General features: G+C 42.9%; 1 protein-coding gene across 8 annotated transcripts in view; it reads left to right on the forward strand.

Annotated features, from left to right (window-relative positions):
* The window catches only part of LOC112255799 (syntaxin-binding protein 5-like), a 46,309-nt gene that overhangs the window by 16,162 nt on the left and 10,715 nt on the right, over positions 1-19,432 (forward strand). For all 8 annotated transcript variants that reach the window (XM_042325222.1, XM_042325223.1, XM_042325226.1 and 5 more), the window contains exons 8-18: positions 5,029-5,152; positions 5,366-5,444; positions 5,545-5,699; positions 6,649-6,721; positions 6,941-7,088; positions 7,215-7,282; positions 8,863-8,903; positions 9,281-9,507; positions 11,531-11,718; positions 11,986-12,111; positions 18,013-18,164. In XM_042325222.1, coding sequence (XP_042181156.1) covers positions 5,029-5,152; positions 5,366-5,444; positions 5,545-5,699; positions 6,649-6,721; positions 6,941-7,088; positions 7,215-7,282; positions 8,863-8,903; positions 9,281-9,507; positions 11,531-11,718; positions 11,986-12,111; positions 18,013-18,164 — 1,381 coding nt within the window. The remainder of the gene's footprint in view (positions 1-5,028; positions 5,153-5,365; positions 5,445-5,544; positions 5,700-6,648; positions 6,722-6,940; positions 7,089-7,214; positions 7,283-8,862; positions 8,904-9,280; positions 9,508-11,530; positions 11,719-11,985; positions 12,112-18,012; positions 18,165-19,432) is intronic.

The following is a 19,432-nucleotide window of genomic DNA, read 5'->3' on the forward strand; positions in this document are numbered from 1 at the left end:
GTATCTTTATCCTCCAGGCTATCCACTCAGTACATACTGTGTTTCTTCTTCTCTCTGCTCTGTGTGTCTTTATCCTCCAGGCTATCCACTCAGTACACACTGTGTTTCTTCTTCTCTCTGTGTATCTTTATCCTCCAGGCTATCCACTCAGTACACACTGTGTTTCTTCTTCTCTCTGTGTATCTTTATCCTCCAGGCTATCCACTCAGTACACACTGTGTTTCTTCTTCTCTCTGTGTATCTTTATCCTCCAGGCTATCCACTCAGTACATACTGTGTTTCTTCTTCTCTCTGTGTATCTTTATCCTCCAGGCTATCCACTCAGTACACACTGTGTTTCTTCTTCTCTTTGTGTGTCTTTACCCTCCAGGCTATCCACTCAGTACATACTGTGTTTCTTCTTCTCTCTGTGTATCTTTATCCTCCAGGCTATCCACTCAGTACATACTGTGTTTCTTCTTCTCTCTGTGTATCTTTATCCTCCAGGCTATCCACTCAGTACATACTGTGTTTCTTCTTCTCTTTGCTCTGTGTATCTTTATCCTCCAGGCTATCCACTCAGTACACACTGTGTTTCTTCTTCTCTTTGTGTATCTTTACCCTCCAGGCTATCCACTCAGTACATACTGTGTTTCTTCTTCTCTCTGTGTATCTTTATCCTCCAGGCTATCCACTCAGTACATACTGTGTTTCTTCTTCTCTCTGTGTATCTTTATCCTCCAGGCTATCCACTCAGTACACACTGTGTTTCTTCTTCTCTCTGTGTATCTTTATCCTCCAGGCTATCCACTCAGTACATACTGTGTTTCTTCTTCTCTCTGCTCTGTGTGTCTTTATCCTCCAGGCTATCCACTCAGTACATACTGTGTTTCTTCTTCTCTCTGTGTATCTTTATCCTCCAGGCTATCCACTTACACACTGTGTTTCTTTCTCTCTGTGTATCTTTATCCTCCAGGCTATCCACTCAGTACATACTGTGTTTCTTATCTCTCTGTGTATCTTTATCCTCCAGGCTATCCACTCAGTACACACTGTGTTTTTCTTCTTCTGCTCTGTGTATCTTTATCCTCCAGGCTATCCACTCAGTACATACTGTGTTTCTTCTTCTCTCTGTGTATCTTTATCCTCCAGGCTATCCACTCAGTTACTGTGTTTCTTCTTCTCTCTGTGTATCTTTATCCTCCAGGCTATCCACTCAGTACATACTGTGTTTCTTCTTCTCTCTGTGTATCTTTATCCTCCAGGCTATCCACTCAGTACACACTGTGTTTCTTCTTCTCTTTGTGTGTCTTTACCCTCCAGGCTATCCACTCAGTACATACTGTGTTTCTTCTTCTCTCTGTGTATCTTTATCCTCCAGGCTATCCACTCAGTACACACTGTGTTTCTTCTTCTCTCTGTGTATCTTTATCCTCCAGGCTATCCACTCAGTACATACTGTGTTTCTTCTTCTCTCTGTGTATCTTTATCCTCCAGGCTATCTACTCAGTACACACTGTGTTTCTTCTTCTCTCTGTGTATCTTTATCCTCCAGGCTATCCACTCAGTACATACTGTGTTTCTTCTTCTCTCTGTGTATCTTTATCCTCCAGGCTATCTACTCAGTACACACTGTGTTTCTTCTTCTCTCTGTGTATCTTTATCCTCCAGGCTATCCACTCAGTACATACTGTGTTTCTTCTTCTCTTTGCTCTGTGTATCTTTATCCTCCAGGCTATCCACTCAGTACACACTGTGTTTCTTCTTCTCTTGTGTATCTTTATCCTCCAGGCTATCCACTCAGTACATACTGTGTTTCTTCTTCTCTCTGTGTATCTTTATCCTCCAGGCTATCCACTCAGTACATACTGTGTTTCTTCTTCTCTCTGTGTATCTTTATCCTCCAGGCTATCCACTCAGTACATACTGTGTTTCTTCTTCTCTCTGTGTATCTTTATCCTCCAGGCTATCCACTCAGTACATACTGTGTTTCTTCTTCTCTCTGTGTATCTTTATCCTCCAGGCTATCCACTCAGTACACATTGTGTTTCTTCTTCTCTCTGTGTATCTTTATCCTCCAGGCTATCCACTCAGTACACACTGTGTTTCTTCTTCTCTCTGTGTATCTTTATCCTCCAGGCTATCCACTCAGTACACACTGTGTTTCTTCTTCTCTCTGTGTATCTTTATCCTCCAGGCTATCCACTCAGTACATACTGTGTTTCTTCTTCTCTCTGTGTATCTTTATCCTCCAGGCTATCCACTCAGTACACACTGTGTTTCTTCTTCTCTCTGTGTATCTTTATCCTCCAGGCTATCCACTCAGTACACACTGTGTTTCTTCTTCTCTCTGTGTATCTTTATCCTCCAGGCTATCCACTCAGTACATACTGTGTTTCTTCTTCTCTCTGTGTATCTTTATCCTCCAGGCTATCCACTCAGTACACACTGTGTTTCTTCTTCTCTCTGTGTATCTTTATCCTCCAGGCTATCTACTCAGTACACACTGTGTTTTTTCTTCTCTCTGTGTATCTGCTAAAGGACTACAGGTTGACACGCGAATGAAAATTCAAATTGGTCTTGCCCTGTCAGCATTTTTCCCGTACTGTCCTGATCCCGCAACAGTTCTATAACCCTGGAACTTTCCTGTCCTGTCCCGATAAAAATCACTCCCCTCCTGTGCTGATTTTTACGTGCAGAAATAACTTATTCCGTTAGCTACTCGTCTGTCTGTCCCCCGCTCTGCATGTGAGTAACCATAGCAACTGCTCTGTTTGGCTGCTGCTCACTAATCACCAGACAGTAGCCTGCCCTGAACACACAGCTGATAACAACAACATTACTAGATTTTGGCAATGAAGGCAGGCCTCTTTTACTTACTCAGAGGCAGATGAACTCATGATATGGACATGTGTAATTGTGTACAGTACCAGTCAAATGTTTGGACACACCTACTCATTCAAGGGTTTTTCTTAATTTTTTACTATTTTCTAGATTTCTATAATAATAGAAGACAAAACTATGAAATAACACATGGAATCATGTAGAAAACCAAAACAGTGTTAAACAAATCAAAATATATTTGAGATTCTTCGAAGTAGCCACCCTGACTTGATGACAGCTTTGCACATGCTTGGTATTTTCTCAACTAGCTTCACCTGGAATGGTTTTCCAACCGCCTTGAAGGAGTTCCCAGATATGCTGAGTACTTGTTGGCTGCTTTTTCTTCGTTCTGCGGTCCTTCACTTTTCCTTCACTCTGAGGTTGGGTGATTGTGGAGTCCAGGTCATCTGATGCAGCACTCTATCACTCTCCTTGGTCAGATAACCCTTACACAGCCTGGATGTGGGTCATTGTCTTGTTGAAAAACAAATGCTAGTCCCACTAAGCGCAAACCAGATGGGATGGCGGATCGCTGCAGAATGCTGTGGTAGCCATTCTGGTTAAGTGTGCAGTGCCACCAGCAAAGCACCATCACACCTCCTCCTCCATGCTTCACGGTGGGAACCACACATGTGGAGATCATTCCTTCACCTACTCTGCGTCTCACAGGATAGCCTAGTGGTTAGAGCATTGGACTAGTAACCGGAAGGTTGCAAGTTCAAACCCCCAAGCTGACAAGGTACAAATCTGTCGTTCTGCCCCTGAACAGGCAGTTAACCCACTGTTCCTAGGCTGTCATTGAAAATAAGAATTTGTTCTTAACTGACTTGCCTAGTTAAATAAAGGTCAAATAAATCAAATAAACAAAGACACATTGGTTGGATCCAAAAATCTCAAATTTGGACTCATCAGACTAAAGAACAGATTTCCACCAGTCTGATGTCCATTGCTCATGTTTCTTGGCTCAAGCAAGTCGCTTTTGATGGTTTTTGAGACTGCACAAGTTTTCCAGATTGACTGACCTTCATGTCTTAAAGTAATGATGGACTGTCGTTTCTCTTTGCTAATCTGCACTTGAAGAAACTTTCAAAGTTCTTAGAATTTTCCGGATTGACTGAACTTCATGTCTTATAGTAATGATGGACTGTCATTTCTCTTGAGCTGTTCTTGCCATAATATGGACCTGGTCTTTTACCAAATAGGTCTATCTTCCGTATACCAACCCTACCTTGTCACAACACAACTGATTGGCCCAAATGCATTAAGAAGGAAAGAAATTCCACAAATTAACTTTTTAACAAGGCACACCTGTTAATTGAAATGCATTCCAGGTGACTACCTCATGAAGCTGGTTGAGAGAATGCCAAGAGTGTGCAAAGCTGTCATCAAGGCAAAGGGTGGCTACTTTGAAGAATCTAAATTCTAAAATATATTTTGATTTAACACTTTTTTTGGTTACTACTTGATTCCAAATGTGTTACTACTATTATTCTACAATGTAGAAAATAGTAAAAAATAAAGAAAAACCCCTGTTTGTAGGTGTGTTCAAACTTTTAACTGGTACTGTCTCCGAGTGCATTTTGAAGGAACATCTAGGCCTAAACAGTAACGTTGTTTGTTGTAGAACAGCTAGCTATGCCGCTTCAGGGCGCGTGTCCCTCTATCCGGTTGTTATTTGATTAAACCGCTGCCGCGTACCCAGTTCCTTCATGCCAAAGACAACTCTAATACATTTTGTTACATTGCTCTTTCTTTTTATTGGCTTTAATGTTATTGATGGGTCCTTGGCTGTAACAAGACGTTGCAATTCTTCTCGAAGGAATCATCATTCACTGACGTACGTTGGCATCTGTAAAGTAGTGACTGGCTACAACTGGAGCGAGAGTGAGCCAACGGAAGGGGAGAAATTACCATACTTTTTCAAATAGATTTTAATGAACTATAATAGGCCTACACACAGTGTATTTTATTTTGATGAAATCCTACACACATTACACATTTCTACCCCCCCCAAAAAAATACTCAGTTCAGAATTATTTGTGTACTGCTGCCCATTCCTGTGGACTGTCGATCCTGTCCCGTTCTGTTCTGCACTTGACTCTAGAACTTCACTCCCATTCCTGCCAGAAGACCCGTGTCAACCCTTAGTATCCTCCCCTCCTCCAGGCCATCCACTCAGTAGCCTGGCACCATGAGGGAAAACAGTTCACCTGCAGCCACTCAGATGGAACTCTGACCACATGGAACGTACGTGTCCCCGCCAAGCCTACAATCACCATCACACCACACGGTAGGTTCTGATGCACACACAGACAACAATGGCCTCAGGAAGACAAAGATGGATGTAAACAGCACCTCATACGAAAGCATGCCCAAATTAGTGAGATTATAGGCTATGGTACAATATGTTAACGTGTGCTTTTAATCGCATGTGCTTAGTACAGTTGTATTTATCTGTGTACAGAAAATTGAGGGGTTTTTTCTCTGCAAAATTCCCTCCCAGGTAAGCAGCCCAAGGATGGAAAGAAGCCAGAACCATGTAAACCTATCCTCAAAGTGGAGTATAAAACGACTAGAGCTGGGTGAGTGATTGTTTGTCCTAGTAAACAATCATCCATAAATGCTTGACCATGTGATCTGTCTAGGTCATTTATTGAATGAATGTCTTTATTTCATATCCAGGGACGCCTTCGTGGTCATGTCTGGAGGCCTGTCATATGACACAGGGTGCAGGAGGTCCTGTCTGACGGTGATGCATGGGAAGAGTACTGCTGTCCTGGAGATGGACTATCCCATCGTAGACTTCCTCACGCTCTGCGAAACACCATATCCTAATGGTAAGTTACAGTATTATAGCACTGTTACGGAAGCACCATATCCTAATGGTAAGTTACAGTATTATAGCACTGTTACGGAAGCACCATATCCTAATGGTAAGTTACAGTATTATAGCACTGTTACGGAAACACCATATCCTAATGGTAAGTTACAGTATTATAGCACTGTTACGGAAGCACCATATCCTAATGGTAAGTTACAGTATTATAGCACTGTTACGGAAACACCATATCCTAATGGTAAGTTACAGTATTATAGCACTGTTACGGAAGCACCATATCCTAATGGTAAGTTACAGTATTATAGCACTGTTACGGAATATCCTAATGGTAAGTTACCATATCCTAATGGTAAGTTACAGTATTATAGCACTGTTACGGAAGCACCATATCCTAATGGTAAGTTACAGTATTATAGCACTGTTACGGAAACACCATATCCTAATGGTAAGTTACAGTATTATAGCACTGTTACGGAAGCACCATATCCTAATGGTAAGTTACAGTATTATAGCACTGCACCATTACGGAACGGAAGCACCATATCCTAATGGTAAGTTACAGTATTATAGCACTGTTACGGAAGCACCATACCATACTGTTACGGAAGCACCATATCCTAATGGTAAGTTACAGTATTATAGCACTGTTACGGAAGCACCATATCCTAATGGTGAGTTACAGTATTATAGCACTGTTACGGAAGCACCATATCCTAATGGTGAGTTACAGTATTATAGCACTGTTACGGAAGCACCATATCCTAATGGTAAGTTACAGTATTATAGCACTGTTACGGAAACACCATATCCTAATGGTAAGTTAAGTTTGAAATACAAATTGGATAGTGATACATTTTGGCAGCTTATGCTTCCATATCTAACACTGTCATAAGGATTTATTTTTATCAAGACAGTTGAATGTTGTTGTTTTTGCTGCTTCATCACAGATTTCCAGGAGCCTTATGCTGTAGTTGTCCTCTTGGAAAAGGATTTAGTTGTCATCGACCTTGAACAAATTGGGTGAGTCTTGTAATGACAATATGCTACATTATGCTTACTAATGCTGGCACAATACATGGAACAATGTCCTGCTGTTAGCTAACTTCAGTAGTAGGGTAGAGGGGTTGGAATAAAAGCAGAAGACAACTTTCTATTGGACATCCGCGTACGTTAGACAATAAAGTCGTCTTCTGAATCTGGGTCTTACAACCACAGCTTTTTCCCCTTTTTGATTGACAGGTACCCAATATTTGAGAACCCGTACCCTCTGTCGATCCACGAGTCTCCAGTGACGTGCGTGGAGTACTTTGCTGACTGCCCTCCTGAACTCATACCTGCACTTTACTCTGTGGGCTCCCGGCAAAAGAGACAGGGTTACAGTAAGAAGGTAATGTGTCCCACTTTAAAAAAAACAAAAAAAACTGTTCTAGAGTAAGTAGTTCTATATTTTGGTTGTATCTATATGGTCACACGGTTATTGTTGTGTAGTAAAGGCATTTTTTTGTATTTCCAGGAATGGCCTATAAGTGGTGGTAACTGGGGCCAAGGCACACTGAGCTACCCTGAGATCATCGTCACTGGGTGAGTACCTACCGAACACCTGAGGGCTGAAACAACAACCATAGAGATTGTATAATGCACTTCTATACGTAAAAGTCTTTCGAGGTGTGCACAACATTTACCTAACAAACTGTATTACAATTATGTACAGTGCCTTCGGAAAGTATTCAGACCCCTTGACTTTTTCCAAATTTTGCTACGTTACAGCCTCATTCTAAAATGGATTAAACAAAAAAGAAATCCTCAGCAATCTACACACAATACCCCATAATGACAAAGCGAAAACAGGTTTTTAGAGATTTTAGCAAATCTATTAAAAATAAAGAACAGATACCTTATTTCCATAAGTAGACCCTTTGCTATGAGACTTAAAATTAGGCTCAGGTGCATCTTGTTTCCATTGATCATCCTACAACTTGATTGGAGCCCACCTGTGTTACATTCAATTGATTAGATAGGATTTGGAAAGCATGCCCCTGTCTATATAAGGTTGTTGACAGTTGACCGTGCATGTCAGAACAAAAACCAAGCCATGAGGTCGACGGAATTGTCCGTAGAGCTCCAAGACGGGATTGTGTCAAGGCACAGATCTGGGGAAGGGTACAAAAACATTTCTGCAACATTGAAGGCCCCCAAGAACACTGTGGCCTCCATCATTCTTAAATGGAAGAAGTTTGGAACCACCAATTATCTTCCTAGAACTGACTACCCTGGCAAACTGAGCAATCTGGGGAGAAGAGCCTTGGTCAGGGAGGTGACCAAGAACCTGATGGTCATTCTGACAGAGCTCTAGAGTTCCTCTATCCAAAGGACAACCATCTCTGCAGCACGCCACCAATCAGGCCTTTATTGGGGGCGGGGCGGCAGGGTAGCCTAGTGGTTAGAGCGTTGGACTAGTAACCAGAAGGTTGCAAGTTCAAACCCCCGAGCTGACAAGGTACAAATCTGTCATTCTGCCCCTGAACAGGCAGTTAACCCACTGTTCCTAGGCTGTCATTGAAAATAAGAATTTGTTCTTCACTGACTTGCCTGGTTAAATAAAGGTAAAATAAATTTTAAAAATTGTAAAGTCGCCAGATGGAAGCCAATCCTCTGCAAAAGGCACATGACAGCCCGCTTGGAGTTTGCCAAAAGGCACCTATAGACTCTCAGACCATGAGAAAAAAGATTCTCTGGTCTGATGAAACCAAGGTTGAATTATTTAGACTGAATGCCAAGCGTCACATCTGGAGGAAACCTGGCACCGTCCTTACGGTGAAGCAGCAGGGACTGGGAGACTGGTCAGGATCGAGGCAAAGGTGAATGGAGCAAAGTACAGAGAGATCCTTGATGAAAACCTGATCCAGAGTACTCAGGACCTCAGACTGGGGCAAAGGTCCACAACAGGACAACAACCCTAAGCCCAAGCCAAGACAACACAGGAGTGGCTAAATGTCCTTGAGTGGCCCAGCCATAGCCCGGACTTGAACCCGATCGAACATCTCTGGAGAGACCTGAAAGTAGCTGTGCAGCAACGCTGCCAATGGTTCCCGAAGGCACTGTATTTACCATAGGAGTTTACCAACACAGCTGATCCCATTTTCCTTCTTTGCAATGAACAGACATGCTGACGGATCAATCAAGTTTTGGGATGCTTCTGCAAGTGAGTATGCTTTTTAATTGGATTCCTTCGATATATATATAATTGGATGAAATAAGAATACCACAACGGTTCATCCCTTTTGTGAAGAAATGTAATTCATTTGTATACAGTATGTAGAGCCAATGATACCTGTAGATCAATGCTCATAGTTCATTATAATATATGTTAACATGACATTTTATTCATTTAGCAGATGCTCTTATCCAGAGCGACTTACAGGAACAATTAGGGTTAAGTGCCTTGCTCAAGGACACATGGACATATTTTTCACATAGTTGGCTCTGGGATTTGAAACAGCAACCCTTTCAGTTACTTGCCCAACGCTTTTAACCACACTAGACTAACTGACCCCCATTGTCTCCGTTCCTCTGTCCTAGTAATGCTCCAAGTACTGTACAAGCTGAAGACTGCCAAGGTGTTTGAGAAGGCTCTAAAGGGCGGTAAGGAGGAGAAGCCGAGCACAGAGATAGTGGATGAGGATCCCTTTGCCATCCAGACTTTGTCGTGGTGCCCAGAGAGCAGAATGCTGTGTGTGGCCGGAGTCTCCGCCCACGTCATCATCTATAGGTTCAGCAAACAGGAAATGACCACAGAGGTGGTGCAGGTAACCATAGCAACCAGTTTCAATATTCTGTTTATGTAGTGTTTTGTATAATATCTGTACAGTATTCTAATGAAAACAGTTTCTCAATATTATATCAATGCAGTGTTTTGAGTTTTTTTTACTGCACACCAGGATGTTTCCCGATGTTGTATCCATGCAGTGTTTTGACTATACACTGAGTGTACAAAACATTAAGAACACCTGCTCTTTCCATGAGAGAGCTTTCACCTGGTCAGTCTATGATCCCTTATTGATGTCACTTGTTAAATCCACTTCAATCAGTGTAGATGAACGGGAGGAGACAGGTTAAAGGACAATATTTAAGCCTTGAGACAATTGAGCCATGGATTGTGTATGTGCCTTTCAGAGGGTGAAGATAGTGTGCCTTTCAGAAGGGTATGGTAGTAAGTGCCAGGCGCACCGGTTTGTGTCAAGAACTGCAACGCTGCTGGGTTTTTCACGCTCAACAGTTTCCTGTGTGTATCAAGAAGGGTCCACCACCCAAAGGACATCCAGCCAACTTGACACAACTGTGGGAAGCATTGGAGTCAACATGGGCCAACATCCCTGTGGAACACTTTCAACACCTTGTAGAGACCATGTCCCAATTAATCGAGGCTGTTTTGAGGGCAAAGGGGGGTGGGGGGTGCGCAACTCAATATTAGCAAGGTGTTCCTGATGTTTTGTACACTCAGTGTATTGTATACCAGCAATGTGAGGCTGTATACTGTATCAGCGACGTGAGGGTGTATACCAGCGATGTGAGGCTGTATACTGTACCAGCGATGTGAGGCTGTATACCAGCGACGTGATGTGAGGTGTATACTGTACCAGTGATGTGAGGCTGTATACTGTACCAGTGATGTGAGGCTGTATACTGTACCACTGTGAGGCCAGTGATGTGAGGCTGTATACTGTACCACGATGTGAGGCACGTGAGGGTGTATACCAGCGATGTGAGGCTGTATACTGTACCAGCGATGTGAGGCTGTATACCAGCGACGTGAGGGTGTATACCAGCGATGTGAGGCTGTATACTGTATCAGCGACGTGAGGCTGTATACCAGCGACGTGAGGTGTATACCAGCGATGTGAGGCTGTATACTGTACCAGCGACGTGAGGCTGTATACCAGCGACGTGAGGCTGTATACCAGCGACGTGTGAGGCTGTATACCACTGTACCAGCGATGTGAGGCTGTATACCAGCGATGTGAGGCTGTATACTGTACCAGCGTGAGGCTGTATACCAGCGACGTGGCTGTATACCAGCAATGTGAGGCTGTATACTGTACCAGCGTGAGGCTGTGAGTGGTGTATACCAGCAATGTGAGGCTGTATACTGTAACAGCGACGTGAGGGTGTATACTGTACCAGCAATGTGAGGCTGTATACTGTACCAGCGACGTGAGGGTGTATACTGTACCAGCAATGTGAGGCTGTATACTGTGCGTGAGGGTGTATACTGTACCAGCGGCGTGAGGGTGTATACTGTACCAGCGACGCGTGAGGGTGTATACTGTACCAGCGACGCGAGGGTGTATACTGTACCAGCCAGGGTGTATACTGTACCAGCGACGCGAGGGTGTATACTGTACCAGCGAGGGTGTATACTGTACCAGCGACGCGAGGGTGTATACTGTACCAGAGGTGTATACTGTACCAGCGACGCGAGGGTGTATACTGTACCAGCGAGGGTGTATACTGTACCAGAGGGTGTATACTGTACCAGCGACGCGAGGGTGTATACTGTACCAGCGACGCGAGGGTGTATACTGTACCAGCGACGCGAGGGTGTATACTGTACCAGCGACGCGAGGGTGTATACTGTACCAGCGACGCGAGGCTGTATACCAGTAATGTGTTTTTTACCTGACTAATCAGGAATTCCTTATTTTCTGGCATTGATAAATAATTTAAAAAATAAATTCCTAATTTATTTGATATGCCTTTTATTATCGTTTTCCAGATGTTTCCCAGCTATTAGTGTTTCTGTTTCTAGGTATTATTACTCTCTCTCCTCAGCTGTTGGAGGTGCGTATGCAGGGGGAGCTGAACGATGTGGATTCTCCAGACCCAGCAGGAGACCATCCTCCCACCCCCTCTACCCCAGTACCCCCCTCCTCCTCCAGCCCTACCCAGGACGGAGAGCCCCCTGAGGCCCAGCCCTTCACCTCTGATGACCGGCCCAGGGACAACGTACCAGGCCTTAAGTATGGACCACCAGACAGTGCATGTTCTTCTCCTGCCAGGCATTGACATTTTCTATTGTAGACTTCAAAACTCCAGTATTCTGTTTTATTACAAGAAGTGTCATCCATGAAGAAAAGACAAGATCATGATAAGTAGGCTATTTGTATGTAAGATTAATGCACGTACAAATGCATTATAAACCGTGAACAATAGGTGATGGTGTAGCATTGAATCTAGGTGCAGTAAGGACTGTTCACTGCATGTTGTCTGGTGTGTCGTGTCTGCAGGGTCTGGAGCGCCCCTCTGAAGCAGTCTCCTGGTTACCAGGTGGAGCTGGTCATTCAACTGGTCTGGGTTAGTGGGGAGCCGCCGCAGCAGATCACCAGCCTGGCCGTCAGCTCGTCAGACGGACTGTAAGTCCGCCTGTCCGTCCATCTGTCAGCATGAACCTCTGCTCTCTTGATGGTCAAGGTGTACATGAGACACATCACCTACAGCTGTATTCATGCAGTGAGCAGAGATCACAGACAAATGGAATATACTGGAACTCAGGGCATATCATTTACCTTTTGGTCAATCAGGACAAAAAAATCTACCAGCCGCTCAGATGTTTTACCAGCCAAAATTACACCAACAAAACACACACAAAAGGATGAGCATGCTTTGTAATGTTTCTAAAACATTATATATATTTTTTCATTATTTTACCAGGTAAGTTGACTGAGAACACATTCTCATTTACAGCAACGACCTAAGAAATAGTTACAGGGGAGAGGAGGGGGATTCATGAGCCAATTGTAAACTGGGGATTATTAGGTGACCGTGATGGTTTGAGGGCCAGATTGGGAATTTAGCCAGGACACCGGGGTTAACACCCCTACTCTTACGATAAGTGCCGTGGGATCTTTAATGACCTCAGAGAGTCAGGACACCCGTTTAACGTCCCATCCGAAAGATGGCACCCTACACAGGGCAGTGTCCCCAATCACTGCCCTGGGGCATTGGGATATTTTTTTTTTAGACCAGAGGAAAGAGTGCCTCCTACTGGCCCTCCAACACCACTACCAGCAGCATCTGGTTTCCCATCCAGGGACTGACCAGGACCAACCCTGCTTAGCTTCAGAAGCAAGCCAGCAGTGGCTGGTATGCTGCTGGCGCAATACATGTATTACTAGTAAGAAGTAATGTGGTATATTGTTTAATTACATTTTTATTAACCAAAATTCATGTGAGACAAAAATGTTCACCTGCCCCTTTAAGGGCGTGAGTTTACCGCGGTAGCGTTGTCTTCTCTTCCCCTAGCAGTTGAAACTCAAACATAGAAATACGACCTAGCTTGTGACCAAAACAATGAAACTAGCCAAGAAACACCAGGACAAAGTCTCACTTCAGTAGACTTTGGTTTCAAGTCAATTAGACCAACTTTTATGCCTGCGCTAGCACTTCTAAATGAATCTTTCACTCAGCTCTTCACTTGCTGCTATGGAGCGAGATACCTGCCAAACGGTTGGGGATACCTGCCAAACGGTTGGGGATACCTGCCAAACGGTTGGGGATACCTGCCAAACGGGTGGGGATACCTGCCAAACGGGTGGGGATACCTGCCAAACGGGTGGGGATACCTGCCAAACGGGTGGGGATACCTGCCAAACGGGTGGGGTAGGATAGTAAGAAAATCCATACGGAAATTGTTAGGATCGTAAGAAAAGCCATGTGTGAAACGTAAACATGAAATTGAATCTGTGAACATACAAACACCATGTTACGATTACGGAAGAACATTTTAGACTTGAACAAATCTAGTGTTGCAATTCTGACGTACAATAATACCTTTCAGAGTTTTGGCAGTTTCATCTCACCAACAAAAAAAATGTACACAAACGGCCTGTGTAGAAGTAAGGGAAACCGGAAAGAGGCATCTTGCACGTTTTCAAGTTAAAAGTCTCCGTTCTCTCGTACTCTTCAGTTGAGTTTACTTCACATTTAGGTTGCTAATGTAATGGATTTGTTTACCAGGGCAAGTCTAGATAGCACTAGCTGTATTATGCCTACAGTTAAGTTTCAGTCTGCTAGTTGTATCTCTACAGCATGGACATATCTCTGGGTGACGTGGACATCCTCATGCACCTTATCAAAATATGACTCAGTATCGCACCATCCCATTCATAACCAGTAGAATCTAACAGGAATATTTCATCATAACCAGTAGAATCTAACAGGAATAATGAATCATAACCAGTAGTATCTAACAGGAATAATGAATCATAACCAGTAGTATCTAACAGGAATAATGAATCATAACCAGTAGTATCTAACAGGAATAATGAATCATAACCAGTAGTATCTAACAGGAATAATGAATCATAACCAGTAGTATCTAACAGGAATAATTCATCATAACCAGTAGTATCTAACAGGAATATTTCATCATAACCAGTAGTATCTAACAGGAATATTTCATCATAACCAGTAGTATCTAACAGGAATAATGAATCATAACCAGTAGTATCTAACAGGAATAATTAATCATAACCAGTAGTATCTAACAGGAATAATTAATCATAACCAGTAGTATCTAACAGGAATAATTAATCATAACCAGTAGTATCTAACAGGAATAATTAATCATAACCAGTAGTATCTAACAGGAATAATTAATCATAACCAGTAGTATCTAACAGGAATAATTAATCATAACCAGTAGTATCTAACAGGAATAATTAATCATAACCAGTAGTATCTAACAGGAGTATTTCATCATAACCAGTAGTATCTAACAGGAATATTTCATCATAACCAGTAGTATCTAACAGGAATAATGAATCATAACCAGTAGTATCTAACAGGAATAATGAATCATAACCAGTAGTATCTAACAGGAATAATGAATCATAACCAGTAGTATCTAACAGGAATAATGAATCATAACCAGTAGTATCTAACAGGAATAATTCATCATAACCAGTAGTATCTAACAGGAATATTTCATCATAACCAGTAGTATCTAACAGGAATATTTCATCATAACCAGTAGTATCTAACAGGAATATTTCATCATAACCAGTAGTATCTAACAGGAATATTTCATCATAACCAGTAGTATCTAACAGGAATAATGAATCATAACCAGTAGTATCTAACAGGAATAATTAATCATAACCAGTAGTATCTAACAGGAATATTTCATCATAACCAGTAGTATCTAACAGGAATAATGAATCATAACCAGTAGTATCTAACAGGAATAATGAATCATAACCAGTAGTATCTAACAGGAATAATGAATCATAACCAGTAGTATCTAACAGGAATATTTCATCATAACCAGTAGTATCTAACAGGAATATTTCATCATAACCAGTAGTATCTAACAGGAATATTTCATCACAACCAGTAGTATTTAACAGGAATATTTCATCATAACCAGTAGTATCTAACAGGAATATTTCATCATAACCTGTAGTATCTAACAGGAATAATGAATCATAGTAATAGCTGTTTGGTGAATCTGTTAATTATGTATCACCACTGGAGTCATCGCCACTCAACATATTTTTTATAGAATATTTTGATATTTATTTAATCACTCAATCTTTCAAATTCTGTAGGAGAGGTAAATATGAATGTAAAATAATTTGACATGATTTATATGAACAGGGTCATGAACATATGGACTTTGAAATGAACAAGAGGTTAAACATAGGCTAAGTCTAGCATAAGCTTCCTCCCACACTTTACACTTTACAATAACTCTGTTGCAGTGGTCTTAGTTAGTCTCCAGGCCTATTTGCCGACTAGCCAAATAAAGTGCCTAGCATGCATGATGCGTGCAACTCGTCATTCCAACATATTTGAACATTTCATTCAATCTTCAGTATGTCATCCATTCAGTCATTTGTCTGAGTTGCAATAAGAACTAAATCAAAGAGAACAGAACAGTCTTATTCTTTTGTTCATTGAAATCAGTGTGTGTATTCAAAATGTATCTAAATTCTCCAAAATTCTTTCATAATTCAATGTTTAATTTAGGCCTATCCAAATACAAAATAGGCCTTACATTTTTTTGGGTTAACTGCCTTGGGTTAACTGCCTTGTTCAGGGGCAAAACAACAGGTTTTTACCTTGTCAGCTCCGGGATTCGATCTTGCAACTTTTCGGTTTCTAGTCCAACGCTCTAACCACTAGTCTACCTGCCGCTCCTTGAATAGGCTATAGATCATCTTGACCATTGGGACCCCTTGGCTAGTTCACTCAGGACAGGTTACAGCCAAGACTGAACCAATATGTCGTTTTGTCTCATTTATTGATAAGGATATAGCCTCTACGTGATGGGGTTGTGCAACGTAAATGGCTATAACAAGCCTCCATGCAGAGTGGAATTTACAAATACAACAGTCAAAAGGCCTACATAAGGCCTACGGTCCGTGCTCCCAAATACTGGGAAAACGATGATTCATTAGGTTACATGATCACCACAGTAGCCGCACACGGCTATAAAAATTCATTCTGAGTCAGTTAAGAATAACACACAACAGCATGGTATATTTAGATAGTGGAATAGGCCCAGCGCAGGCAGTTATTCTAGACAAGGCTCTTCTGTGACTTTATCATTCTCACACAAGTCATTTGCTGAAGGCCCAAGCCTATACTACGCCATGTACTTGTATAACGTCGTTATTGAATGCAGTTCTAAAACGAGCTCTAGACTTTTATTTTGGAAATGAAACCTGAAGCTGCAAAGCAACACTAACGTCTGGGTTAGAGTTGCTCGATAGACTAGCAACGTTCGGTTTATGTCCGTTGCAGATGCCACATTACTGACAAAAGTTTGTACGTATAAAAAAGATCTGTAACCAAGTGAAGGGAGAAGTAAAGGGTGTTTACAAATCTAATTTAACGTTTAGTGTTTCACGCATGGCTTTTCTTACAATCCTAACAATTTACTTCTGGATTTTTTTAACGATCCTAACGAAGCGTACGTTCAACCTTTTGTCAGCGATCTCGCTCCATACACATCCCCCAGCCAGGCAGTGTTACAGGGAGAGATCTCGCTCCATACATACACATCCCCCAGCCAGGCAGTGTTGCAGGGAGAGATCTCGCTCCATACACATCCCCCAGCCAGGCAGTGTTACAGGGAGAGATCTCGCTCCACACATCCCCAGCCACACTTCCCCCAGCCAGGCAGTGTTGCAGGGAGAGATCTCGCTCCATACACTCCCCCAGCCAGGCAGTGTTGCAGGGAGAGATCTCGCTCCATACACATCCCCCAGCCAGGCAGTGTTGCAGGGAGAGATCTCGCTCCATACACATCCCCCAGCCAGACAGTGTTACAGGGAGAGATCTCGCTCCATACATAAACATCCCCCAGCCAGGCAGTGTTGCAGGAAGAGATCTCGCTCCATACACATCCCCCAGCCAGGCAGTGTTACAGGGAGATATCTCGCTCCATACACATCCCCCAGCCAGGCAGTGTTGCAGGGAGAGATCTCGCTCCCATACACTTCCCCCAGCCAGACAGTGTTACAGGGAGAGATCTCGCTCCATACATCCCCCAGCCAGGCAGTGTTGCAGGGAGAGATCTCGCTCCATACACTTCCCCCAGCCAGGCAGTGTTGCAGGGAGAGATCTCGCTCCAGTGTTACAGGGAGAGACATACACATCCCCCAGCCAGGCAGTGTTACAGGGAGAGATCTCGCTCCATACATACACATCCCCCAGCCAGGCAGTGTTACAGGGAGAGATCTCGCTCCATACACATCCCCCAGCCAGGCAGTGTTGCAGGGAGAGATCTCGCTCCATACACATCCCCCAGCCAGGCAGTGTTGCAGGGAGAGGTGGAATTAGGCTATATAGGATTTGTAGTTATTTGACTTAGTGCGATTAATTTACCAGCTATGAAACAAAACGGCAGAAATCATTTGAAAACAGCTACTGCAGCATTTATTTTACTATAAATGTGATCGTACTTGACTATTTTTTTATATTTTTTATTAACAAATGTGAGTGAAATGCTCGCACTGTGGAGCCCTGACCACAAGGCAACATGGTGCACTGTGGAGCCCTGACCACAAGGCAACATGGTGCACTGTGGAGCCCTGACCACAAGGCAACATGGCTGGTGAAATAGACATCTTACCCACAAATTGCCTAAAGCTACCTGCATTTGGCGGGTGTTAATTTTAGGCCCTGCTGTAACTGAATCAAAGGCTTTATTGGTTGCATGTTGGGCTTAAAACAGTTTGTGTTGTTTCTAAAACTGCAGGTGACCCGAGTTCAGTAAAAATTATGAACCTTTTCTTTTCCTCCCACAGTGTGGTGTTTGGCAACAGCAGCGGTCTGGCTGTCGTGGACTACCTTCAGAAGAGCCTCCTCCTGAACATGAGCACGTCAGAGCTGTACAGTCCCTCAGACCCCTACCAGAGACAGCCTCAGTCGCCTCGCAAGACACGCCAGCCATCTGGAGGTGAAGGGAGCATGCGTTCACATCTTAATGTTCAGTTGAGTAGGCTACGGCATGTAGCTATGTTCACAGAAATTAAAGGAAGTATGTTCACACAGAATGTTGTGTCAAAAAGACTACAATATCTTCCTTGTGTTGTTTTAAATGTCTCCCCCCCCCCCCCATACTTAAGTATGTTCTCTAGAACCCCTACCTGATAGTGTCATGAAAGTGATTAGTGTAGTAGTGTGTTGTCAAGTGAGTTGTAGTTTGGACTGAAAGGTATTGATAGTCCAGAGTATAGAATGAGAACACAACTACTGTATATAACGGAGATCTCTGTGGTCCAGTGTATGCCTGACCTATTAAAGCCAGTAAGCTAGCTAGAGGAGCAGGCCTCACACTAGGCTTGGGCAGTAACCAGATTTTCATTTCGTCATACAGTCCTTCTCTCATCCTGGGATTTACAATATTACCGACATAGCACACAAGGGGGTGATAAAAACGCAAGAAAAGCCCATTGGTCCTCTATTACCAGAATGCTGAAAAAATTAGCACAAACTAATAGAGAAATCGCATAAATGCTAACGAGTGAAAACAAGCAAACTAATTTTAAAGACAGGCAAATCCAGCTCATAAAGTTATACAAGTATAGCTAGTAGCACTACCAAATGTCATTTTCATTGACTGTTGACATTTACAAGCGAAAGTGAACGAGATAAACGGTGCAAATGAACGAAGAGGTTATGCATGCTTTGTTGAAGGAAGAGCAGCATGTGTACACAGAGCATAGGGGAGAAGAATAGAGAAGGAAGAGCAGCATGTGTACACAGAGCATAGGGGAGAAGATTAAAGAAAACAGAGCAGCATGTGTACACAGAGCATAGGGGAGAAGAATAGAGAAGGAAGAGCAGCATGTGTACACAGAGCATAGGGGAGAAGAATAGAGAAGGAAGAGCAGCATGTGTACACAGAGCATGGGGGAGAAGAATAGAGAAGGCAGAGCAGCATGTGTACACAGAGCATGGGGGAGAAGAATAGAGAAGGCAGAGCAGCATGTGTACACAGAGCATAGGGGAGAAGAATAGAGAAGGCAGAGCAGCATGTGTACACAGAGCATGGGGGAGAAGAATAGAGAAGGCAGAGCAGCATGTGTACACAGAGCATAGGGGAGAAGAATAGAGAAGGCAGAGCAGCATGTGTACACAGAGCATAGGGGAGAAGAATAGAGAAGGCAGAGCAGCATGTGTACACAGAGCATAGGGGAGAAGAATAGAGAAGGCAGAGCAGCA

Source organism: Oncorhynchus tshawytscha, linkage group LG08 (genome assembly GCF_018296145.1).
Source record: "Oncorhynchus tshawytscha isolate Ot180627B linkage group LG08, Otsh_v2.0, whole genome shotgun sequence".
Classification (NCBI taxonomy): Eukaryota; Metazoa; Chordata; class Actinopteri; order Salmoniformes; family Salmonidae; genus Oncorhynchus; species Oncorhynchus tshawytscha.